Source organism: Neophocaena asiaeorientalis, unplaced genomic scaffold, assembly GCF_003031525.2.
Source record: "Neophocaena asiaeorientalis asiaeorientalis breed wild unplaced genomic scaffold, Neophocaena_asiaeorientalis_V1.1 scaffold65, whole genome shotgun sequence".
Taxonomy (NCBI): domain Eukaryota; kingdom Metazoa; phylum Chordata; class Mammalia; order Artiodactyla; family Phocoenidae; genus Neophocaena; species Neophocaena asiaeorientalis.
In genome coordinates this window covers 15,493,702-15,520,382 of record NW_020173215.1, presented here as the reverse complement: position 1 = coordinate 15,520,382, position 26,681 = coordinate 15,493,702, and the positions used below count along the sequence as shown (strand labels likewise).

General features: G+C 39.9%; 1 protein-coding gene across 11 annotated transcripts in view; it reads left to right on the top strand.

Annotated features, from left to right (window-relative positions):
- The window catches only part of ELF2 (E74 like ETS transcription factor 2), a 73,687-nt gene extending 51,215 nt beyond the window's left edge, over positions 1 to 22,472 (top strand). For 3 of the 11 annotated variants that reach the window (XM_024745042.1, XM_024745052.1, XM_024745047.1), the window contains 7 exons: positions 7,510 to 7,623; positions 9,035 to 9,172; positions 11,382 to 11,420; positions 11,776 to 11,862; positions 14,744 to 14,936; positions 16,103 to 16,453; positions 17,158 to 18,887. In XM_024745042.1, coding sequence (XP_024600810.1) covers positions 7,510 to 7,623; positions 9,035 to 9,172; positions 11,382 to 11,420; positions 11,776 to 11,862; positions 14,744 to 14,936; positions 16,103 to 16,453; positions 17,158 to 17,785 — 1,550 coding nt within the window. In that variant the 3' untranslated portion in view covers positions 17,786 to 18,887. Of the gene's footprint in view, positions 1 to 7,509; positions 7,624 to 8,998; positions 9,173 to 11,381; positions 11,421 to 11,775; positions 11,863 to 14,743; positions 14,937 to 16,102; positions 16,454 to 17,157; positions 18,888 to 20,132 lie in introns of those variants that run through there. The other 8 variants (XM_024745041.1, XM_024745051.1, XM_024745046.1 and 5 more) reach the window with 4 other exon arrangements.
- Positions 22,473 to 26,681: the final 4,209 nt, after the last annotated feature.

Genomic DNA, 26,681 nt, shown 5'->3' with positions numbered 1-26,681 from the left:
CCACCACAGCGGAAGCGCCTCGGAGAGGACAGAACGGCTGGGATTGACAGGCCTCGGGTTCCAATCCGCTCGCTGCGATGTTCCGAATAAGAGCGTTGGTTTCTGGGGGCGGGACTCCTGGCCCGCGGCGGGCCAATGAAGATTGGGCGGGAGTGAAGCTGACAATGTACGCATGGAATTGGAGGGAAGAGGAGTGTAAACACGGAAGTGGCCGCGGCGGTGGGGGATGTGCGGCGCCACTGCTGCAGCGGAAGGGCACGGACTTAAGTTACATAGAGAAAGCGGCTTTACTTAATAGCAGACAGCGCAGCGAGGGCCCTGAGTCGGCGTAGCGGAGCTTGAGTACGGTTTACCTACTGCAGTGAGCGTCAGTGTTCCTTTCCCTGGCTTCTCTTTCATATCGCCATCGATGGGAATTGGAAGATGGGGAAGAGTCACCGACGAGGATTGCTGTAAAGGATCTTGCCGGCTGTTTTCCATACACTGTTTTTAGGTTGGGGAGTTAGTCGTTTGGTTGGTGAAACTCCTGTGATTCAGTTCGTTTGGGAGAAATCATAAACTTACATGTACCCTTAACAGAACTTAATCTGTAAAATAGAACGCTACACGGTCCCAAAGAAAAAAATCACAGTTCACTGAGTAGTGATTAAAATGCATTTGACAGTTATTTTCTGATTAGAGCAAGAACTTAAATATTAGGGAAAAGGAGGCAGAGCGCCATGAGAACTTGGTCTCTTTGTGTACGTTCAGTCCGTTAATACTGTATGAATTAAGAGATGGAATTTTTGGCTTTATATTATTGGTACTAACAACACTTTATGGATTGTTTGGGTCAGTAGTGCTGAACATGGACCTTTCCGGAAATGTTCCCAGTGGTTGTGAGAACCTTAGAATACTCCACGCAGTTAGAATTTTGTAAAGGTAAAGGTAAGAGGGCTTAATTTTGCCAAGGGAAGGTATTTTTGTCATAAGCTTTTGCAGTTATCGTCACAACTGAACGTTACCTGTAGATATTTTGCTTGGAGTGGATACATATACACAGTTTAACATATATAGACAGGCTACAGTTCAAAAATACAAAAGTTTTATCTTCTTTTGATCAGGTTTTTTTTTTTTTTAAGTTAAATGTTGTTTTCCAGTTCTACTGCATTTCCTTAGTACATAGAAACCTTACAGTTGAAATTTCCTTTGTGATTATAATGTTCTGTAAAGAATACATATTACATATAATTGTTTTCAAATTACTTTCTCAAGTCATATTCGTGTAATCTGAAGTTCCTTTATAAACCCTATTTGAGAAGGAAATTTGAGACAGGTTTGCCGGTTTATCCAAGGTTTATTCAGTGAGTTAAAAGTGGAGGAGGAAAGGTGGCCCAGAAAATGCAGAATCATGGATCTAAATTTTTATTGCTGCCAATTGCCAATGATGTTGGGAGGGTAATGTTTGTAAGGTTTGTATTTGTATATGGACTTAATGGTATCTTTTCATTCCCTTGAGGGAAGTCATCAAGTGTTAGACGTAATTCTCGCTCACGAAGATTTAGTCTAATTGAGGAGACAGATGAAAATCTGTATAATATATAAATGTTAATATAACTACAGGGATTGCTCTGTGGGTTCCTGGTAAGTGTAGAATGCTATTAAGGAAAACTTCTAGAGGAGATAAGCTTTAAATTGAATATTGTTAGCATAACTTGCTTCTAAGTAAGTATAAAGCGCTTAGAATTACCATTACTGTTAGACGTTAAGATGCTAGAGGGTATAGTTTTGCTTTTATTTTCCTCCCTTCGGAGACTTAACTGTCAACTTTAGCCATCAGCTTTCGCTTTAGTTCATCAACATGTATGCTGTCAGAGGCATTTGAATAAAGAATGAAATACATAAGGTCATTTTCACATACAAAATATTTTTTGTGGTAAAGACTTGATATACTTTATAAAACTCTTACTGGCAACGTGGTGTCCGACTGAGAAAGAGCCTTGAAAGAGCCTTGACCCTGAAGTCAGGAGATAAGGATCTTCATCTAGCTGTCACTAAACTAGCTCTTTAAGGCTTCGTTTTCTGTAAGAGAACAGCATTGACTAGGTGATCCCTAATAACTTTTAAAACTCTGAAACTGTAGGTGGCTCAGAAATATTTAATGGAAAGCGAAGGTCCTCTTTTTGCTTGGATTTCTTTACATTACACTCTATGAGTGAATTTGTCTGTAAGGTCGTTATGTAATGGGGAGGGGTTAATTTCTTTTGCCAATCTTTGGACCAAATTGGAGCTTGAGGCCATGTCTGTACGTTGAATAAGACTATGATATAGTTTATTTAGTAAATTAAGCTCATCTCTAGTCTCTAGGAAAATATGAATGTTACTTTATTAATACTTGTGCGAAAGCGTTGTGTACATGTGGCCTGACTTTTCTGGAAGATTGTCAGTTTAAAATATTCTGCCTTCTTATTCTCAAGTGTACATTCCTTGACTTTTTTTCTTCCTTTTTTTGAGAAATTGAAAATTGAGAAAGTGGAGAATTTGAGAATTGAGAAATCGCGTAACTCTTAGGAAAGAAGTATTGTTCTACTTTAACACGGTTATTGGATGGAAGGGGGAAATTCTTCTGGAAATGCAGCCTTAAGTATTTTTACGGACAGAACAAATCTGTCTAGTTGTCAAAATTCATCATGAAATTTGAACTAGAAAATCTTCTAATTTACTATAAACTGGAATATCTAGTATCAATCTTGAAAAGAACATCAATTTGAAAAAAAGATTTATCCGGCTATGAAAAGATGAAGCATGTGTTGAAATAAAATTGGAAGAATGGCATAAATTTTTTAAAACTTTATTTGAAAATGTGTTTAAGAAATTACTCTTTAGAATTCATTGCAGCATTAGTACTAAAATGCATACAGAAATTGAGTGAAAGAGTAACATCAGTGTGTAAAGAGTCGTTCAGGGTAATCCAACATCAGTTTCCTTTAGGGACAAATTTAATTGGTAGAGAGGCAGGCAGGAGAGTTTTTGATTTATGAAGAGTTTAAAAAAAAATCCTTCATGTGTAAGTCGACAAAGTACTGTTGTACTTATGGAAATGGAATCATAATTGTTCATCTACACACTGATTTTATGTTTAGAAGCTAAAACTTACAGAGACATGAGGATGGAATTTGGGTGTTGTTGATTACATTTGATAATAAATTACAGCTGCAGTTCTTTAATACTAAAATCTCTGGTATGGGGGATTCTGGGAGTTCCCCAGACTCTTTCAGGGGGTCCGTGAAGTCAGATTGTTTTCATGGTAACGCTAAGACATTATTTGCCTTTTCACTTTCACAAGTGTTCACAGAAGTTTTCTAGAGGCTTACATGGCTTGAATAGGACAGATCGGATGAAAAAGCAAGCATGAGAATCCAGCTGTTTTCTACCATGTATTAAAAAGATTTGCAAAAATGTAAAATAAAGCTACTCTCTAAATTGTTCTTTGTTTTAGAAAATTATTTTTCATAAACATATTACTTAAAGTTTTCTTAGCTTTAATTTCAAATAGGATAAGTATCTAAACATAGGACTTACATAAGCAAGATCTCTTTGTGGTCCTCAGTAATATGAGTGTAAAAGGGTCCTTTGACCAGAAAAGTTTGAGAATGGCTGAGTTACAGTTTTATTTAGTCTATACTTTTCAGTACCATAACCACTATTGCCAGCCTCATGTGGCGATTGAGTATTTGAAAGGTGGCTGATTAACCAAATTTTTAATCTAATTTAAACATAAAAACGGAAGCAGTGAAAAACTTCTTTACATGTAAACCTCTTTTACGTGTTGAAATGCCAGTGTTTTGGATATACTGGGTTAAATGAAAGGTATTAATTTCCCCTGCTGCTTATTTTCTTAACGTGGCTGCTGGACCTTTAAAAATTACACGTGGCTCTCGTTATATTTTTATCAGACAGCGCTACTGTAGAAAATGATTTTATTCTCTTTCCCCTTTTAACCTTATAATGCAGCTGTATAGATTAGAAAAGTCAAAGGGGAACGGATACAGATGGAGTGCCCCAGACCTTTTACCTTTCTGTTTGTTTGTGTTCTTCACTCACCTGTTAACTGTTAGAGTCCTGGGGCGTTAGAGAATAAGCTGTGGTGAGTCAGGTGTGGTAGCTGCGTGATGCCCTTGTAAATATTAGTTTATGGTCTTGCTTGTAGGGGAATACCACTATCACCTAATGAAGTGTTTTCTAATATTTTCCTATTGCTCTCAAATTAAATGGCTGTTGATTTTTATTTTTGGCTTTTAAGAACGTTGTTATGAACTAGATCCATTGCCAGCATTCTCGTCTGCAAAGCTGAGAGGTATGTCTCTTGTCAGACTTGATTACCAAGTTTGGTATTTAGTAACAGCTGTCGAGTGAGTCTGGAATAGTCTCCATACAAACACCAGTTGATTAGAACGCTGGAAATGGAACAATAAGACTCTTAACCGACGGTAAAGGAGGGCATAAGCAAATTTAATTTTTGACACTGATTAAAATTAAAACAGTTTGGAAATTTATTTGGTACATTTATTTCTTCAAGGAATATTGACCAGACCAGTGCCACCGACTGGGGGCAACGAGAAGATGATACCTGCCAGATTACTTTTAGCTGCATCGTTTCTGCTTTTTAAATGAGTTGCTTATTTTTTTCAACTCCCATAAGTTTCACAAGCAGGCCTAGAAAGACACCAGAAAATCAAGTTTTAAGTAAGAGATAAGTAGGGCATTTTCAGCCCTCACTTGCAGGTTTGCTTACTTTGATGGCACAACAATGTTATATTCATATTTATCCTTGGGGATTGTGCAGAATTTTAGTTTAAATTGTATTTGAATTATTGATCTGAATAAAATGATATTGAAAAGTTTCTAAAAATTATGGAAACTTGAATAGGAAAAGTATTTCTTAAATTTCTGTTACCAAAAACTGCTTGTTGACTTATGTCAGCAAAAGACAAGTAAAAAGAGACAGAGCTCACTTTTAACAAATTGGGTTAAGTATTCTTGGAAACTGTCACAAATTATTTTGCATCTTTATTTTGTTCTGAAATATTTCACGTCCATTTATGTTTTTGATACTCTGAACTATTCGTATAAGCTTCATGAGGCCAGAGCTCTGTTCACACTTGTGTCTCAGGTTTATAACAATCCTTTGTTGACTGTACGTAGAACACTAGATCTGACTGATAGTTCGTAGGGAGTTGATGCATTTTTAATATAGTCTCGTCCTGGATTTAAAGTGTAAAGGAGTGATTCTCTGCTGAAGTTTGTGTGGATTCTCTTTGTTTTTCTCTGGATGTAAAATATTTCAGGGAAACAGCATTTTGAACTTAGGGAGAAAGGGGAGGTTGAGGTCGGAAAATCATAGCAAGAAAATTTTCACTGACATAACTAACATGAAGTCCTGGTTTTGAAAACATACCTCAAACTGCGTAAGAGCTCAGGGCGGCATAATATATAGCTGTTGGCAAATTTCATTTTGTTTATAACTTAAAGCATTAAAATATCTGGTAAAATTCTATTGCTGTATTATTATCACATACTCAAAGCTCTTTAGTATGGTAGAGTTTTTAGGGTGTGTCTTAATACAATTACATAAGGAATTAGTTTACCCAGGATGGTTTATTAATAGCACCTAAGACAACAGCTAAATTGCAACACAAGCAGACTTTAAAGAGAATGAAGTTCCTAGAATAAACTTTTAAAAACCTGAGAATCTGCTTCCCAAGGTTCTTTAGTGCACGTGAGTACTGCAGGGGGAGGTACTTTGAAAAAATACTTGAGAATGGTAATATATTTTATACTTACTAATAGTAAATTTCTTAAAGTTGAGCTAGAAGGACTGATTGAATCCTGTGCTTCAGCGAAGCTGCAGATAAGAGTAAGCAGGGTCACCTAAAGATAGATTTACTTAGAGGTTTGGCTGCCTCTCTGGAACTGTTTAGCTTTGAGCAGATTTCCATAAATGGAAAGAGCAACTGGAGAGACCGGGTACCTTGGTCGAGAGTGTGGATGACGTGCAGCAGGTGGTGAAGCAGTCACTGGATTTTCTATGAATGCTCTCCAGATGGCTGGTGTGTGAGGCCGAGGCCTTAGCACTCGGTGACTTTTGAGACTAAGTGGAAAAGTTGTTTTCAATTAAAAGTTTACTTGGAAACAATTTTAAAAGATTCATATCTTTAGTGTTGTAGAACTTGTGAATTTATAATATGCTTTTATGAAATCTGTATAAATATTTTCTTTTAGCCCTTTAGAGGACATCTTGAGAAAAATTTATCAAATTAGACACCGTTAACATATTCATGTTTCAGAACCTCTTACCAAGCAGAATATTTCAAGTCAGGATGTGAAATGAATTATATCATTAGGATAATGAGTTTGTGCTTGAATTGCTATTTTTCCTGTAAGGTCTGTGGGTTGTCCTTAACTTCAAAACATAAAAGAAACACTTGCATGCCTCCTATATGAAAGGTCTGTGTTAGGAACCATAACAGATGTAAAGATGAATTAAGATAGCCCTCCCTGATCTCACGGAGCTTATTAAATGGTGATAAGAAATTATCACCATTTATTGAGTTCTTATCTATATGTGAGATATCGTACGTGTTTTTTAAGGGAATCACTGCATTTAATTCTCGCAACTGTATGAGGTAAGTAATATTCCTGTTTGGTGAAAGAGGAAACTGAGCCTTACAAGAAATTAAATTGCTGGCCTAAGGTAACAGAAATTGTAAGTGGCAGAGACTAGAGCCCAAGCTTTCGAGCCTGGAAAACCAAACCACTGCTGTACACTTTACTGTTTCACAAATAATTTAATCAGCAAAGCACGAAGTAAGTGTTAGAAGAGAGTTACAAGAGGTGGTAGAACTAGAAAAGGCTTCATGGAGAGGAAAAGAAACATAGGCGCTCTCTCTTTCTCTCTTTTTTTTTTTTTTCTTTCTTTCTTTCTAAATTTCTTGGGTAAAACCCAGCAAAGGTCCAGAGAGATCTTGAAGAAGAAAGCAGTTACTGTGAAAAAAATTCCCAAGTTCTCTGGTGCACTCACCAGGAGGGTCTGTGAGAATTGAACTAATTGATTAAACTAATTTAGAAATACGAGTTTCTGACTGATTCTGCTAGGTGTTTACTTAGTAGCAGTATATTAAAATTACAATTGACCTCACAGGACTGTTAATCTACAACCATTCTCCCTCCCCTACCCCGCAAGTTAGTTTTGGCCTAAAATTGATACAGGGTTCAGATTTCAAGGGTCTTTGTTTTCCTTTGGATAAGATTCCGAAATTTCTAATCAATCTCAGTACTTGCTTTATAATCAACATTCATTTTACAAAGTATAGATACTAGGTTGTTTTGGTTTTAAAATTATTTCTGTAAGTAATTTATATGGGCTGATATGTATTAGTGACTCATTTAGAGTTATTAACGTGAGAGTTTAATTTAATAACGTACGTGTTCAGTGCATTTTTATTGAGTAGAACTTAATTTTCCCCCCAGTGGAAGCATCAGTTCATAGCAGTAATGCACACTGTACAGATAAGACAATTGAAGCTGCTGAAGCCCTGCTTCATATGGAATCTCCTACCTGCTTGAGAGATTCAAGAAGTCCTGGTATGTGAACTGTTGTTTTTTTATGTTAAACATATCACGTCACTTTATGTATCTAGAAAGAAAGTTTTTGTTTTCGTCTTTGGTAATCCAAGGGGATTGTTGGTGTTCTCAAAGTCTATCATACATCAGTACCTGTGACAGCAGTAACTGATTTTTATTTGTCAGTGTTCCCAAATCTTAAATACTTAATTTTCAAAATAAATGAAACAGAAACGCCCACTGTAGACAGACAGATGGCTGTTACGTTGCTGTTTATACCATCATGTCTTATTTCCTTAACTCTGGGTAAATTATAAACCTTAAGAGAATGGCAGATGGGAGCATTCGCCACCTATGGCCACGTTCAGTCCTTCCTTCAGTGATAGATGGGCAGTGACCCCAGGGAGCGCTCCCTGAGGGAGGGCGGAGGTAGCTTCCAGTGTTTCCTCTCACTCCCTTCAGGCTGCACGTTTTCCTTTTTTTGTCTTTTGTTTTTTTTGGCCCCCTTTTTAAAGACTGCCTTTGAGAGTCTTTTTGTCCTAATTTTAATGCCCAAAGGTTAATTTGACTTAGTACAGTTAAGATTGGCCCTTCTTTTAGGGATTTTCAACATATGTTAAGATCAACCGTACTTTTTAGTTAGAGTAGGAATCCTGTGTATTATTCAGGGATATGAGAAGAAGATTAGGGCATACTGGTCAGTATATTAGTCCATGGTAGTATGTATTAATTGAAATAGAAATGTCATATCCTGGTTATTCATGCACATTGAAAGGAAGCCAGGGCAACATTATTGTACGTAATAGAAAATCTGTATGGACCATTTTAGTGACCCAAAATATCAGGGACTGTTCCAGTAAATAAAATTGTAAATATTGAAAGATGATATTCATTTGGCTGTAACGAGCAGGTTTTCTTTTCGCATCTTGAAATGAACTGTGCTTACTTTTCCCTAAACGTACGTTTATTACTTTAATGTTATACCAGGCGCATGTTCTTCCTAGTTAGAGAATAATGATGAGTGAGTGGAAGGAAAGTAATTATTAACTCACTATTATACTCTTCTATTTTCAAATGTTTTCCCAATTGTCAAAATAATCCAAAGTCTTCTACAGTGAACTTGAAAGTATCTAAAAGTGTGAAGCACGGGGGTTGACTACTTATGATCTCCCCCTTTACCCAGAAGATTAACGTTTCCTTCAAGTCGATTTTCTTTGCATTTATTTACTTACATACTTTTTAGACCATATTGTATATCCAATAAGCCTTAACTTCAAGTTTTTATCCTGCTTTGATGAATTCTTAATAACCTCACCCTACTAAATATTGAATTGTCCGTATTGAGAGAGGCATTAATGGGGGTGGGAAATTTTAATTTTTCAACTTTTTTTTATAGTGGAAGTGTTTGTCCCTCCTTGTGTATCAACTCCAGAATTTATCCATGCTGCTATGAGGCCGGATGTCATTACAGAAACTGTAGTGGAGGTGTCAACTGAAGAATCTGAACCAATGGATACCTCTCCTCTTCCTACGTCACCAGATAGCCATGAACCAATGAAAAAGAAGAAAGGTAGAGTGTATTTATAAATTTCTGGGAAATTGGGTGACATTTTTTCTGGCATCTTTCTCCCCCCATCACAGGACATAGGAAATGTATGCTGTAGATTTATGATTGATGTTATCTTAATTAGATATTCTCAAAGAATTTGTCTTTTAACATGTTCATACTGTTTGAAGGAGTTAGTGTTTGAGCCCTAAAAGTAGTCGCCTGCAGAATGAGATTATAATAGGTGCTTGATACACAGAAGGAAGGTCAGAGATTCACTGCCCATTTTTCTACTTTCTGATCCTTTTAGGTACTTGGTTACCTTAAAAAAAAAAACAAAAAACAAAATTATTCCTGACTTTATTTTTCGTAATCTTACCTTCCTACTCTTTTTGTGGGCGTTAAAGTAAAAAGCCCAGTTCTCTCCCCCTTGTCTTCGGCCTTAAAACACCAAGGTTGCACGTAGGGACTTGTGAGGGGAATCAGCTCACCTCTGGGTAAAGAGCGTTTCCACTTGTTACTTGACGCCTGCTGAAGCTTGTGCTCATCTGGTCCCAGTGGGTGACACACAAGGCTCCAGTCCATCTTCAGCATCCTGAGTGGGTTCTTTTTCTGTTTGAATCAAAGGTAAAACTTGAAAGAAATGAAATTCTGTATAAATGGGTACTCATCTAATTCCACTTTCTTCCCTGTCTCTTTCTTCACATTTTAGAATGGGGGAAAAGAAAAATCAAAGGCAACAATAAGGGAAAACTTGTTTCAGAAATAATGGTATTATCTTTATTAGGCAGCAGTGTTTCAAATTGCTGTGATGGTCACAGGTCTGTGCCTCACTTGCCAGTGAGGTACCCAGTGGAGAATAAGACAGAGCACCTTCCCTCTTACAATATAGATGATATGTATTTGAGAAAGGCATGAATGAGAGAGTTTAGAAGGAAGAATTACTTCCTGCTGTAAATGTTTAGAAACAAAAGGAATACATATAAATAGCCCTGTTTACCCACTGCCCTCTATAGCCTTCGGCTGGTTGTATCTTGTGGAAGCTATTACAAAATACTTAAGAAAATTTTAGATTTAAATGAAGAGGGAAGAGACTATGAAAAGCTGAGATCATTTAGGGAACCAAGACCTCTAGATAAACAGGTTGATCTGCCTATGTGGTGGTACGGTATAAACCAGGAAATAATTGGCCAATTTAATACTAATCTTATTACGTATTTGAAAATAGGTGGTCTTAATGAATGACAATTTAAAAATTACATGCAACATCGTTAATTATTCATTTGTGGTTAAGTACCTTTGGGACTTACAAAGTTAGGTAGGTATTTTTTAATAGTAGAGGCTTCTTTTTATTTCCAGAGCCTTTAATATACTAACGTGCGTTGTAAATCTCCAGGAGAAGACAGCATGCAGTTCTAAAAGTTAATTTGACTGTAAACCGTTTTTCCCACTGATGAATAACCTATTTCTCATGTAATACCATTTGGGAAATGCTGCTTTATAAGAAAATAAGCCTTTTGGGGCTAACCTTTCCTTTAAGGAAGTTGGGCTTTTGTGATTGAATTTAGGAGACGGTGAGGACGTCAGTCTTATTAACTGACTGATTCGTACATATAAGTATTATTTAAATCGAGAAATCAAGCTCTGTTTTAACAAGGGAGACCAGTAAACTTCGTTTTAATTTTTGCCAAAGCATACGTCTTAACGAAATCCTATTCTAATCCTAGAATATAATAACTATGCTTTTTGACATATAAGTTAAGGCACTTTAATTTAGCTCTAGATAATCCTTGCTAATGAAGAGCAGAGACATCAGAAATCCCAGATGTTAGGACAGATCTCCAAATCAGTAATAGTATATGTAACATTCCCAGTCTCTCTCTTGAGGCTTCCCCTCACCTGCCAGCATTCATCCGTCAGGGCTGAGGGCTGAATACAACACATTTCAGGCTTAAGCTTTCTTTACTGTAGAGAAGTATAGCTCTTGCTTTTCTGTTCATTGTGGATGCTAGTCTCTCTGAGAGAGCCTTACGGCAGAAGTGAGGGGAGACAAAAGGAAGGGCGCAGACAGAATCTACTAGACCTACGAAGTAATCGCTTGGAAGATTTTTTTATCCTTATAATGTACCTGCACGTTGAGGTGGGGAAATTTATGCTGAAATTCTGGTGAATTGATTGGCTCAGAGCAGTAGAGAGTGTTTAAAATAATATTTTTTACTTTTCCTCATTTGAGCTCAAAGGGCTTCGCAGATTATCAGATCCTCTGCAATCGGTAGGTAAAGCTTTTTCTAACAATTCTGTAGAACAGAAAACAAAAGTTTGTACTAGAATTTGTTTCCATTGCTACATTATTGGAAAAGGTTAGCAAATTGAGGCTCTGACCATGTAAATAATGGGTTAGTAGTGCCTGACTTGCCATGTACATTGACATTACTCTCCACTAACTGCTGTAATCTAAAATTGCAGAAGTGCTTTTCATGTTCTTTTAAAAGCAACTTTTATATACACTGAATATATTAATCCATAGATTAGTATCCAGTTTCATGAATAATGTGTTATCAAAAAGCCTGCTATCATGCTGCTTTTTCCTGTTTTCAACGTGTGGTTTCAATATCTTTTATTTCCAGTTGGCCGTAAACCAAAGACCCAGCAGTCGCCAATTTCCAATGGGTCTCCTGAGTTAGGTATAAAGAAGAAACCCAGAGAAGGAAAAGGTAATTTGGGGAGGTCTGTTTTGTAGGTGAGATGCTGTTGTTTTCAGTCAGGTGCACTTGTAGGAAAAGCACTTCTAGCACATGCACATGTGAGAGTACTGTCTTTGGTAGTCGTTCTTAATCAGGGCTGTATGAGCATCACACGTGGGGCTCTTTCAAACTGTCTGTGCCTGGTCCTTACCCCACCGAGATAAAACTGCAGGGAGTGGAGGTGGGCAAGCGTTTGAACTTGGAAAAGGCCCTACCTGCAATCTGATACGCAGCTGTAGGAAGAAGAGCTGTGGTTCTGGAGGATAATGGCAGGCATCCTCATGGAGAGTCACTTAGAATTGAAGAAGGTTTACAAAACTAAGACTTCATTTCTCCATACTCTTAACTGATAGAAGCAAGGTGAATTTAGCTTTTCTTAACTCATTCAATGCGAGGTGAATTTAGTTTTCCAACCAGCAGATTTCAGTCATGTCAGTAAGGATCTTAGAACAAAAATTTAACATGTTTGCTTTAGAGTTTGTATATTCTCATTAAGCACAAAAATAGCCTAAGCCTTCTGCATTCTCTGCTGTCACAATTTGTTGTGTAAGTTGATTTCAAGTGATCTTAGTAAGGGTTTTCGGTGTGTTCTGATAATCTGATAACCAAAATTTTATCACTTCCATGAATGTTTTCAATAGTTGGATACATTTTGGATTCGTATATTCAAATTTATTCCATCCTCAACGGGTAGTCTGATATATCTCATTTTAAATAACTAAAGCAAAAATTAAATCTCTAGTAACAAAAAAAAATTAAGTCTAGTAAGCCTACCAAGAAATTTAGACAAAACAAAAACAAGAAGAATCCAGTTACAGTAAACCCTTATTTATTTAGGAACTGTTTATTCAATTTGGGACAGATTTAGGATACTTTTATTTTCTTCTGTGTCTTTGGTTGTTTTATATTTCTGGTATCTTAGGTTTTATCTTTTAATTTATATTGAAAACTTTAAAACTTACATAATAGTAGTATTACAGAGTTGAACTGTAAATATACAATTATTACTTTAAAAAATTATTTACTTATTTTATTCATTTTTGGCTGCATCGGGTCTTCGTCGCTGTGCGCGGGCTTTCTCTAGTTGCGGCGCGTGGGCTTCTCATTGCGGTGGCTTCTCTTGTTGCGGAGCCCCGGCTCTACGTGTGCGGGCCTCAGTAGTTGTGGCTCGCAGGCTCTAGAGTGCAGGCTCAGTAGTTGTGGCGCACGGGCTTAGCTGCTCCACGGCGTGTGGGATCTTCCCAGACCAGGGTTCGAACCTGTGTCCCTTGCGTTGGCAGGCGGATTCTTAACCACTGTGCCACCAGGGAGGTCCCAGTTACTACTTTTTAAAACATTATTCCCATCATCAGTGGTGTCTCTTGTATTCAAAGACCTTATGTTTAAAACTGGAAAAAAATTTTGTGATAACCTATTTTTACCAGTCAAAATCACCTTTCATTAAAATTTCAGTTTTGTATGATTAAACTTGGGGCAGCCTGTTGAAACGTGAAGATTAAAGGGATTACAGTCATCCCTGGATTAAAAATCCAGTCAGTGTTTCCTCTCCTGCAAAATGATGACGATAATGTCTGCATAGACTTAGTGAACTACCTTGTCTGATAAAGGCTTCCCTTTCGAATTCTGTTTTCCTTAAAACCAGAAATAGAACTGTTAATTTTAACTTGGGGATGGGAACTGGGGCGAAGCATTTAAAGACAACCTAAAGAATGTTGATGAGTCTGGTTAATTCAGGAGACACAGAAGTACTCAGACCCCTGCTGTGTGCAAGGCATTGTCTGTTGTACAAAAACTTCTTCCAGAATACGTTCTTGTAATCTTTAGGTCATAAAATAAAAATGCCCCAGATACATTATCTTGATTCAGTTGAGAGTGATGTAGTTGAAAGTTACGCACGGTTTAATACTAAGAGTTTTTAGGTATGGATGCCGACGTACAAGTGTAACACAGTAAAGTTGAAGAGGTACAAATAACATTGTAAAGTTGAAGGTTAATTTTTTAAAGTCAAGAGATGCACACGGGGCTCAACTATGGGTTAATGGATTGACTGAATTTTCAGGGAAATACAGGATGAAAATGAAATGCTAGAGGAGAAAAACATCAGCGTTTCGATTGACTAGTGGCAGTGGCTTGATGTGGAAGCCTCCCACCCTCAAGGTTCTTCTCATGTAGCCCGTAACTTGGATCTGGATTTGAGGCTAGTAAAGGGTTATTGAGTAGGAGCCTGGAGATGACCTGGTGGCTCCCTGGTGGCATATGTATTCTGATCCTCTTCTCGGGACTCTCTTCTTCTTTCATCAATTTAAGAACCTCTGCCCCTAGAGGCTTACAAAGGGAATAAAAGGAAAACAGCAGCCTGGTTTTAGTCTTCTGGTCTTCTCGTAACCACTGCCCACTACTCTTCCCCGGCCTTCCAAGAAAAGAAAAGAGTGATGCTCTTTTCTCTTTGGGACTAAGTTTCTTATTTTACCTACCCAGAGTCCTTCCTTTCCTTCTGTGCAAATCTTAGCCATCTTCAAGACTTGATAATGTCTTAACAATCCACTTTATTTTCACTCCTGAAATCTCAGACATTATTTTCTATCATTCATTTGAAATATAATTGTGCCTGGCCTTGTGTCATAGCTTATTACATTGTTTCAAACTGTTGTTTGTTCCTTGCATTGCTGTTATTTACTAGACAACACAGTTTGACACTGTACAAATGACTGCCGATCTAGTCAAGTATTTCATGACAGACACTTGCGCTGCACCAGTGGTAAATTAATTGACTTGTTATCCAGCATAAGTAAATATTTGCTTTGAATTATGTTAATGAGTCGTTAATCAATGTCTGTGATTGTTTTCAAAGGAAACACAACCTATTTGTGGGAGTTTCTTTTAGATCTACTTCAAGATAAAAATACTTGTCCCCGGTATATTAAGTGGACTCAGAGAGAAAAAGGCATATTCAAGCTTGTGGACTCAAAGGCTGTCTCTAAGCTTTGGGGAAAGCATAAGAACAAGCCAGACATGAACTATGAAACTATGGGACGAGCTCTGAGGTAAGAACCCAAAAGAAAGAGTTTTCAGACAAAACTTACATATCTCTTAATATTGTCTATTAACTATTTAAAGAGAAGCTGTTAAAATCCCTTATTTGTTACAGCTTGTAATTTGGGGGGGATTTTCTAGAGGAGCTTCTTGTATTTGGAGGCAGGTTGGGGAGACAGGAGTTTAGACGGCTAAAATCTCAGCACCATTGGAAAATCCATTTTTGTGGGAAACGTGCACCTTTCAGAAAATTAAACCCAAACAAAATACAGTTTCCAAATTGTGAATTTGCTCTTTAGTTCCTGCAAACTTACTATAATGGATTTATCTTGATATGAAACTTTCTCCTAAGTTTTGTCAGTTGGAGGAACCCACATAACTTTGTTATGCATGTGGCTTATTCTAATTAAGGGTATTTTGTAAATGAACATAGTTTAGTGACAGTATTCGTATATACCACAGATTCACTTCTATTAAGCATGGCTTAGGTAATTTTTCCACGTAACATCAGATTGTTTTTATAACCTATGTAAATCAGAACTAAATTTTTACCAGTGTCTGTAAAATACAGTCGTCCCTCAGTATCTGAGGGGGATTGGTTCCAGGACCCCCCCCCGCAGATACCAAAATCCATGGATGCTCAAATCCCTTTTGAAGTGGGGATAGTGCTTGCCTATAACCCACCTACATCCCCTGTACACTTGAAATCATCTCTAGATTACATGTAATACCTAACACAGGGTAAATGCTGTGTAAATAGTTGCTGTCACATGGCAAATTCCAAGTTTTGCTGTTTTGTGGAATTCTTTTTTCCCTGAGTAGTTTTGATCCATGGGTTAGTTAAATCCATGGATGAGGAACCCAGGGATGTGGAGGGCCAGCTGTACAGTAGTATATTCTGTATTTAGGTTAAATTACTTCCTTTAAGAATGAGCTTTTAGCTACTTTACAGATCTCAAGGTTATATAAGACCGGTGGCACCAGGTTCTAATTTCATTCCTACTTCAGATTCTTAGCCTTTTGAACAATCCAGGCAGTGTGAGTTCCTCCTTATCTCTTAGCAGAATCAGTGAATGTTTCTGTTAGCATCTCTTCTACATGGTGTTTTTGCTGGGGGGTAGGGAGGTGGGGAGAACAAATTAATATACTTGATTTACTTAGTACTTTTTCCTGACAGATACTATTACCAAAGGGGTATTCTCGCAAAGGTTGAGGGACAGAGGCTTGTATATCAGTTCAAGGATATGCCCAAGAACATAGTGGTCATAGACGATGACAAAAGTGAAGCCTGTAACGAGGATTTAGCAGCAGCTGCTGATGAAACGTCATTAGAGCGAGTGTCACTGTCTGCAGAAAGCCTCTTGAAAGCAGCAGCTTCTGTGCGTGGTGGGAAAAACTCGTCTCCTCTAAACTGCTCCAAAGCAGAGAAGGGTGTAGCCAGAGTCGTGAACATCACTCCCCCTGGTCATGATGCTTCGTCCAGGTCTCCTACTACTACCGCATCTGTGTCAGCAACAGCAGCTCCAAGGTAAGTGAGGAAAACCATTAGTTGCAACGGGTTTAATTTTTAGAAAACTCTTTGGCAGAAATGATATGTTCCTTTTTTTAATATTTGCATTCTAAGAACCCACTGTTGTCAGGACTCTGAAAAGTGCTTGGCATTTTTAAATGTATTTTGTTGTTGTTGAAGTAGATGTCTCCTCTAGCCTGAATGGAGTTTTAGGGTCTTACGGATGGAATTTAACGTAGGCTTTAGTTTGTTTGTTTATTTATTTTTGGCTGTGTTGGGTCTTCGTTTCTGTGCGAGGGCTTTCTCTAGTTGCGGCGAGCGGGGGCCACTCTTCATCGCGGTGCGCGGGCCTCTCATCATCGCGGGCCTCTCTTGTTGCGGAGCACAGGCTCCAGACGCGCAGGCTCAGCAGTTGTGGCTCACGGGCCTAGTTGCTCCGCGGCATGTGGGATCTTCCCGGACCGGGGCTCGAACCAGTGTCCCCTGCATTGGCAGGCGGATTCTCAACCACTGCGCCACCAGGGAAGCCCTAGGCTTTAGTTTTTAAAATATATTCGTCTCATGGCATTTCGTACTCTAAACTTAAGGGGTTTTCGGGACATTTGTAAAATTTGGGAGCACCAGTTTTACGTGTTTTGGATTTGCATTCATCTTTTTGCTCAAGAGACCTACTTTATAGTTTAACATGAAATATAATCAACTTTATTTTTTACCTCTACTAGGACAGTTCGTGTGGCAATGCAAGTGCCTGTTGTAATGACATCGTTGGGGCAGAAAATTTCAACTGTGGCCGTTCAGTCAGTTAACGCAGGTGCACCACTGATAACCAGCAGTAGCCCAACAACAGCGGCCTCTCCGAAGGTAGTGATTCAGACAATCCCTACTGTGATGCCAGCCACCACTGAAAATGCAGACAAAATCACCATGCAGCCTGCCAAAATTATTACCATCCCAGCTACACAGCTCGCACAGTGTCAGCTGCAGACAAAATCAAACCTGCCCGGATCAGGAAGCATTAACATTGTTGGAACGCCACTGGCGGTGAGAGCGCTCACCCCGGTTTCAATAGCCCACGGCGCGCCTGTCATGAGGCTGGCAGTGCCGCCTCAACAGGCATCTGGCCAGACTCCTCCCCGAGTTATCAGCGCCGTCATAAAAGGGCCAGAGATTAAATCGGAAGCAGTGGCCAAAAAGCAGGAACATGATGTGAAAACTTTGCAGCTGGTACAGGAAGAAAAACCGGCAGATGGAAATAAGACAGTGACCCACGTAGTGGTTGTCAGTGCGCCTTCAGCTCTTGCCCTTCCCGTAACTATGAAAACGGAGGGACTGGTGACGTGTGAGAAATAAAAGAGCAGCTCTCCCGTGGGCGCTAGAATGTTAGTGCTAGTCCTGACATTAAGCATTTGCAAGGATGTCATCAAGAGAAGTCAGAAGACTTTAAAACATTTTTAATGCATATAAGAAAACAATCAAACTTACTGGAAATAAATTACCTATCCCATGTTTCAGTGGGAAGTGAACTACATGTTGAGACGCTGACAGAAACCTGCCTCTTACAGTAGGAAACAACTGAACCCGTCAATGAGAAGAAGGATTGAAAGGGACCAAGCAACTCACTACAATATCAAGTTACACTAAGACTTGGAACACTAACATTCTGTAAGAGGCTATAGTTTCCAGTGGGGAGGGACTGGGATGGGTGATCTCATTGTTACATATAGCAATTTTTGATGCATTTTATATGCATACCAGCAATTATTACTGTGTTCACACAGAACTCACTTAACTGGTGCTATGTGAAGACTGCTAATATAGGTATTTTAGAATGTGAATTGAAGAATGGATCCAAAAGCTTCAGAAAGAGAGCAAAAACGATCTAGTGCGATTTTTTTTTTTTTAATCATATAGCTTAAGCTGAAAACAAAGGCCTTAGACTAATTTTCGGTTTTCTTTATTGAAATAAGCTAATGGCTTGTTTGTGTAAAGCTTTTTTATTAAAAGAAAAATTTAAAAAATCTTGTACCTAGCACAGTATTGTTATAGAATATACATGTAACATTTTATATGGTAGTTTAAGTCTGTCAGTTTCTTAATTGTGGACAAATTAACAGTTGGCTCTGGCCTTCCTTTTGCTGTAAACGTGCCTGTGTCACTCACTTCGCCCTGGCATCTGCGCAGACATAATCCGTTTCAGTTCTACTGTCACTTGGAAGTTAAGGCTCAGCATGAATTTTTGTCAGGTAGCTCTAACGCCTGGCGTTTTCTTTCTTCCTTTCTTTTTTTTTTTTTTTTTTTTTTTTTTTAGTTGAAGTTTAAGGGGAAAGTACCAGTGTTCAGATTTGAACTATAATAGTTTGTATATTCAACATTTGAAGTATATTCTATTTTGTTGTACTCTTGTTTCAAAGTGTATTCAAGTAGGTTTTCTGAAATATAGAAATGAAATTTATCTCGTCTCTGGTGATATTTATAACAATATTCAAAAGCTACTATAAACATACTGTTTTAGTTTACGAAGTAACAGAAGTCCTATTTCTCCTTCCCAACTACTGCGTGAAGAAATTCTACTTCTGTTTTGTTCCATTACATTAATATTTAGCAAGTAATCTGCATGTTTCCACTTCCTTTCTAATTACTATCAATCATGTAATTATTATAAGGTTCTACTTACATAATGAATTTATTATTTTAATGTTGGCCACACTTAATTTATATTTCAAATCAGACCATTTGTTTCTCATTCAGACCTTTTGAGGGTGAGGAAGAACGAATAATACTCGAGCCCTTGTACAAATTAGGAAGCGGAGGGACCAGAGGAACGTAATTTCACACCAAACGAGGTCCTGTGACCCCACGCTTTAATGCTCTTTCTACTACAAAGAAAAGTTGTCTATTTTTACATCTTTTAGAAATTTAAATAAACCGACACTTAATATTTTGTGGCCTTTAATTGCGCTTTTGGTCAGACACTACTTAGGTCGACAGAGATTTTTATAACAGCTCCCTTCGTAACCTTTTATCTTTTCCATAAACACACTTGATGGTTACCTTTTAATAAAAGCTCAGAGAAGAACTCACTTGATTCTTACCCCGTCTGGGGGATAATCTCCAATTCTACCTCCTTGAAAAACATTTCCTAAATATGTCAGCTTTCAAAATCTGTATCATATGCCTTGGCGCTTAGCTGTATTGTTGTCTCTATTGCACTGAAGTTTCACTGAGTTACGTCCCCCATAATCCTCTTCTAGGGCAAAGGCTGTAATTTGTGCCATGCCTACACCCCTCCCCAAATGCCGAGCATTTTAGGCACTTGGACATTTATGGATTTTGGTAATACATTTTTGGTAATAAATCCATAATTACCCAAAATAATCGAATCTAAATCACATGGAGGATAACTAATGAAACATTTTAAATGAGCAGTTCTTTCTGCCTGTGCTGTACTACTGATGATTGGTTTTAATTAGGTTAAGCCAAGGCTACTTACTTACCTCCACCACTCCAACCTGAAAAATTTTTGTGTGTCTCTTTCAGCGTAAGTTCACCGAAGGTCTAGATTTAGAAACACATGTTGACCGTATATACCGATCAGAGTTGTTTCTTCTGATTGACTGGACTTAGCAGCGGTATGGCATTTCATCGTAACCCTTCCAACTGTTAGTCATTATAACTTACATCTGCTTTCTGTGTCCAGTGTATCAGAGAAGAACCACGTAACAATGACTTGATGCGGCTACATTTTCCAGTCTGGCCAGGCTTTTGAACAGTGACCAGCAGTCGGCCCATTTATTCCTTGGGTCGCCTCCCAGCAGCAGTCCCAGCCTTTTCGCCACCACCCTGCTTACCAAACGGCCAGTATACCTCTTCAGAGAGAACACTGAGGTCATGAGCTGTGAACTCCGTTTCTGGACCCCTTGCTGCAAGAGCGTCTACGTATTCCAGCCTCCATCCTTCACAAACAGCCGTCTCGGGAAGGAGGCAGGTGTGCCTCCCCTTCCTGTACTCACCATCTTCTCCCCTTTCACACCTCCTTGGTTGCCTTGTTCCAACAGCCCATATTCTTCAGAAGCTTGCAGTCAGTGCTGCTTAGAAACGGTTCCCACTGGGGTCTGCAGCAACCCAACAGTCACATCAAACAGATGCTTCATTTTTTCATGTGATCAGCCTACGTCTTAAAATTCCCCTTTGATTTCCCGTGACACCCTCCTTCTGGTTTACTTCCTGCCTGACCAACTCTACTTTCTTAGTACACTTTGTTTTCCTTCGGCTTTCCCATTTAAAGGCAGTACTTACCATGGGGCTCTTTTCCTCGTAGAGTAGTTACATTTACTATTACGACTTTGCTTCAACATAACTGTTAGATGACCTCATCCACGCACGTGGTTTTTACTACCAAATCTATTGTTCTAGGCTAGACTGAAAGATGGGTTGAATTACCTGCCGGCTGTTTCCTCCTGAGTGTCCAATGGAACTCCCCTCTCTCGAAAATCTATTCCTCTTAGCTTAACAAATGACACCGCGTGAAGGCCGTTCTAGACCCTTTGCTTCCTATATCCAGTCTTTTACCAAGTCCTGTTGATGGTACCTTCTAAACAGCTTCCTTTCCCATCTTCCCTACCTTACTGCTTTGTCTTCTCAAGCCTCTCTGTAGTCCGTCTCCCGTGCTACCAGATGAGAGCTTTCTAAAATGTGTGCTTCCGTCACTTCCTTGCGACTGCTTTAAATTCTTCAACGGCATCTCTTGCTAAAAAGATAAATATCCAAAGCATAAAACTCTTTATTAATAAAGTCCTTTGACCTAGCACCTGCCTACGTTCCCAAGCCTTACTCTCTGGCCACCCCCGTTTTGGGCATCTCCGGGCCACGGACCTATTGACACGTATTTTTTCCCAAATATTTTAGGCACCCATACCTCGTTGGGCCATGCCACTGATGGCTTCTCTCTGGACCGCTTTTCCTTCCTTCACCTAGATTTGAGTTGGAGGTGACATCAAAATATTTCTGAAATAAATAGGCTTGGAAACCATTCAGGGTGGGGAGTGGTCTCAACTCTGAGTGAATTCTGAGTAAAAGATTGAAAAGCATCAAGTATATAAAGACAACACGGGCTAGGGGAGAGGAAGAGTAACCCAGCAACGGAGACCAGGGACTATTGATGGTTAACGGGACAGCTGAGGTCAAGATCACGGTAGGCAACAGTATCAGGCGTACCAGGAGGGGCCAAGCAGATCAGAAGCCACCAACATCGATACAGCGACAAGAAAGGGGCAGTTCCAGTAAGGGGTTGGCCGTGAAACCAGGATGTAAGGGACAACGGCGCCTGGTTCGTTACCAGCCACTCGCCTCTGACACCTGGCATGCTTCAGGGAGTGCGTCTCTGATCACTGTACACGAACAAGTCGTGTTTAACGATAACAAAAACAAAATTCGGGCTTTTACCTACAAAGCATCCCGTGATCCTTTCAGCCCCCTGGTCTATCTTATGGGAGGGCATTACAGAGCACATTTTTGGGAGGCAAGAGGAACCCTACTTTTAGTTCCACAGCCAACACAGCAAGTTCACAGTGCAGGTCCTTTGTGGTTGTGGTTCATCTGTCCTTTAGTCCCTCGGTTACATCGTTGTCCTCCACAGTTGTAACCTATTCTGTGCGGACTCGGGGCACAGTGCCGCCAGTCCTTATGAAGATGAGATATGCTTCCCCGCTTGCAAGTGCACTGACTGGCCTCCTGCATCACACCAGAAACCTCTGAAAAACAAGTGCAGCAGGGAGACTCATGGGCGTACTTCCTTTCACTGTGCTGCACTCTGCAGATGCTTCGTTTTATACAAATGGAAGGTCTGCGGCAACACTGCTGTCGAGCAAGTCTATCGGCGCCCTTATTCCAACAGCATTTCCTCACTTCGTGCCTGTGTCTTTGGCAACGCTCACGGTATTTCAAACCCTCCAAAAAAGATTATGGCTTACTGAAGGGTCAGATGATGGCTAGATTTTTTTTTGGCAATAAAGTGTTTTTCAATTAAGGTATATACACTGCTTTTTTTGGGGACATGACGTTATCGCACACTTAGCAGACTATAGTATCGTCACTTTTATATGCACCGGGACACCAAAAACTCATGTCTTGCTTTATTGCGATACTCATTCTGGTGGTCTGGAGCGGAACCCCCAGTGTCTCTGAGGTATGCTGTATCTGACTGGACACGAATCTACTTCACTTTTTACGCATCCATAACTATCTTTTTTAACACTGCACCTCAGCAGTTATGCTGTGGGTTCAGGACTTATAAATGATACATTACAACTTCCCAAGTGAGAACGTACAAACAAAACGAGTATTTAATGCAAAATACTCCATGTCAAAACCAAACTATAAATAGACTGTAAACTAAGGGCAGAGTTGTCTTCTCCCAGAATATCGTCTCCTCCCATCCCATTGTATGTTTAACTCTTAGAAAGTTTTGTCTAAAAGATTTTAATGACGTGATACTGTCGTAAAAGGTGGCTACTAAACTGTTTCACAGAATCTGCAAATTATTTGGATTGTAGGACATGAAATCACTGGAATACTGTGGTAACTTCGCTGCACATCAGATCACCTGGGAAGATTTTAAAATCCTGTTGCGCAGGTCACATCCCATACCAGTTAAATTACAACGGGGGGAGCTTCCCTGGTGGCACAGTGGTTAAGAATCCGCCTGCCAATGCCGGGGACACGGGTTCGAGCCCTGGTCCGGGAAGATCCCACATGCCACGGAGCAACTAAGCCTGTGCGCCACAACTACTGAGCCTGCGCTCTACAGCCCGTGCGCCACAACTACGGAGCCTGCGTGCTATAACTACTGAAGCCTGCGCGCCTAGAGCCCGTGCTCCGCAACAAGAGAAGCCACCGCAATGAGAAGCCCGCGCACCGCAACGAAGAGTAGCCCCCACTCGCTGTAACTAGAGAAAAGCCCAGGCGCAGCAACCAAGACCCAACGCAGCCAAAAATAATTAATTAAAAAGAAAATTACAATGTGTGGGAATGGGAGTTGGGCATCAGTATTTTAAAAAATATCTCAGTGTGATTTCACCACGCAGCCAGGTTTGGGAACCACTGCCATCCAGATGCAGTAAGGAAAGTTTTACACTTAGAGATCTATCTTAATCAAAGCTTTTCTAAAATGTTCAATAGAAAAAAGGTAGTTTGAGATATACCTATTAACTATTACACATGGCTTTTAAAAAACCTACATACTGGGCTTCCCTGGTGGCGCAGTGGTTGAGAGTCCGCCTGCCGATGCAGGGGACGCGGGTTCGTGCCCCTGTCCGGGAAGATCCCACATGCCGCGGAGCGGCTGGGCCCGTGAGCCATGGCCGCTGAGCCTGCGCGTCCGGAGCCTGTGCTGCGCAACGGGAGAGGCCACGACAGTGAGAGGCCTGCGTACCGCAAAAAAAAAAAAAAAAAAAAAAAACAAGAAAAACCTACATACTGTATATTCCATTTATTCTAAAGCCTTTTTCTCATATTTAATATCTCTTTAATTAGGGTGAATCTTTTAAAGTCTTATGAAACAGTACACTGTTATTAATGTGCCTTGTCCCTTAAAATTTCGGGAAGCTATATATTAATGCCACCAATGCTACCATCGTTCAAAAAATATTTTTGAATTGCTTCTTGGAGCAGAACCTAAAATTTTAAAACATGTTTAATAGAGACAGGTTTCCTGCCGAGGAAGATTTTAGTTTTAGAAATAGCCAAGTCACTTGAGGTTAAGAAACTGACACGAACTAAGCTAGGTACTGCCGTATCTATTTCAAAACGAAATGTGGCTCTGAAGTTCACACTTTTTTTTTTTTTCTTGAAACCTTCATAAAATTGGACAGGGAAGCTGTTCCCCAAAGTTTCAAAAACATTTTTGACCAGTGGCAGCAGTAACTCAAATTGTTTTGAAGTGCAAACCAGTTTTAAGAGATTTCCTGGTCTATTCCCTGTATTATAAATAAACTAAGGTTCAGAAAAACTTAACTCGTCAGTTTCAGTTCAGCTTGTCAGTGGCAGACCTAGATTCAGAACTTCTTCTCTGGCCTCAACCTCCTTTCCCTCCCATCCAAAAAAGGCAGGGGGGCTTCCCTGGTGGCACAGTGGTTAAGAATCCGCCTGCCAACGCAGGGGACACGGGTTCGAGCACTGGTCCGGGAAGATCCCACATGCCGCGAAGCAAAGAAGCCCGTGCGCCACAACTACTGAGCCCACGTGCCACAACTACTGAAGCCCACGCGCCTAGAGCCCGTGCTCTGCAACTAGAGAAGCCACCACAATGAGAAGCCCGCGCACTGCAACGAAGAGTAGCCCCTGCTTGCTGCAACTAGAGAAAGCCCGCGCAGAGCAACGAAGACCCAACGCAGCCAAAAATAAACAACAAAAAAAGGCAGGGCTTGGGGTAGCACAAGGTTAGTGTCTGAATAAGTCTATCCCACCGTGCAATGATCTTACTTTCTCACAAAGTAAATTGTGAAATGTTGCAGAATTTTGCTGGGTGTTCCCTTCAGGTTTACCAATGTAAGGCAGATGTCACGGTATCCCATGTCCAGCTTCCCATCATATCTCCTGACTGGTGTTTCCTCCCTATGATTCAGAACTCTGTAATCACATTTCAATACATATGCAAGTGGTCTACGTCTAGAAGCCTGAATCTGTTCAGTGTGGCAATTTAACTTATACTCAAAAGAATTTCAGATAGTTTACATATTGTAAGAATAAATGAAAGTTAACAAAAACAAGCAGGTACGAGACAATGATGCAAGGGAAAGAAAGGCAGGATGGCAAAAGAAAATAGAATACATGCTACAGAATGTTACACAGCAATTAAAATGCAGCTATAAAGTTTGGTTTTGAATGTCCCGGCAGCCAAAGCAAAAAAGAATTCAACATACCGAGATTCATGTCTCAGTTTACCAGCTGCTTAGAAGAAGCAAAGCTTTCCCTAACATTGTCAAGAGGAATGGGTCTGTCTACATGCCTAATAAATATTTTCTTAGAAGTGAGCTTTCCACGGAAATCTGGGGAGCTAGGGCCCCAAAGGCAAGCAGATATTTCTATTTCACAAATCAAAGTAGGGCTGAAATCCTCTCCTGAAATTAAAGAACCGAATCACCAACCCACAGCCTCACAACTTCCTGGAGCAAGAGTTAGGGGAAAAAAATCCTGCCATTCTATCAGCCCCTCACCTATTTGGGGATTAATTTTTTTTTTTAATTCTTATTTATTTTTGGCTGCGTTCGGTCTTTGTTGCTGCACTCGGGCTTTCTCTAGTCGCGGCGAGCGGGGGCTACTCTTCGTTGTGGTGCACGGGCTTCGCATTGCGGTGGCTTCTCTTGTTGCGGAGCTCGGGCTCTAGGCGTGCGGGCTCAGTAGTTGTGGCTCGCGGGCTCTAGAGCACAGGCTCAGTAGTTGTGGCGCATGGCCTTCGTCACTCCGCCGCATGTGGGATCTTCATGGACCAGGGATCGAACCCGTGTCACCTGCGTTGGCAGGCGGCCTCTTAACCACTGTGCCACCAGGGAAGTCCCTTAATTTTCTATTAACACTATTAGTTCTGCCCTTTAAAATTGAAGGATTATTCCCCTTGGAAATGATCTGAAGAGTGGCTTGTTAGGACATCCAGAACAGTGCCCCTTCCTCTTCTTGCTCTGAATCTTAAGCATTGTTTACTCAACGACTTACATACATATTATATTACAATTTACAATATCGTTTTACAAACACCTCACAAAATCTATGAGGTTGACAGGGCAGGTATGATGCTATACTCCCTGGATGAGAAAACTGAGGCCCTAGAGATAGAACCACAGTGGTCACAGCTAAGTCTTTTTACTTAACAGCCCATGCCCTTGTACACGATTTGCTTTTATAAGCCCAGCTCCAGACCGCTGCCATTCCGGTATCCATCCACTCTAGATAAAGGCCTGCCTGTGCCGTATTTTTCTACCTGTCATTTTAGAAAGTTCATCAGAGCTCCTTATGCAAGCACGTTCATTTTTTTGGATGCCTTTCCTTTTTTAAAATTGAAATCAATTATGATTATGTGTTTTCCTTTTTAGAATTTAAATCTTGGAAATCTCTCAAGCCTAAGACACATCGTGTAATTAGATGCAACATTCCCATCATTATAAAATTTTGCATGTTTTAAAAGAATGATTCGGGCTTCCCTGGTGGCGCAGTGGTCGAGAGTCCGCCTGCCGATGCAGGGGACACGGGTTCG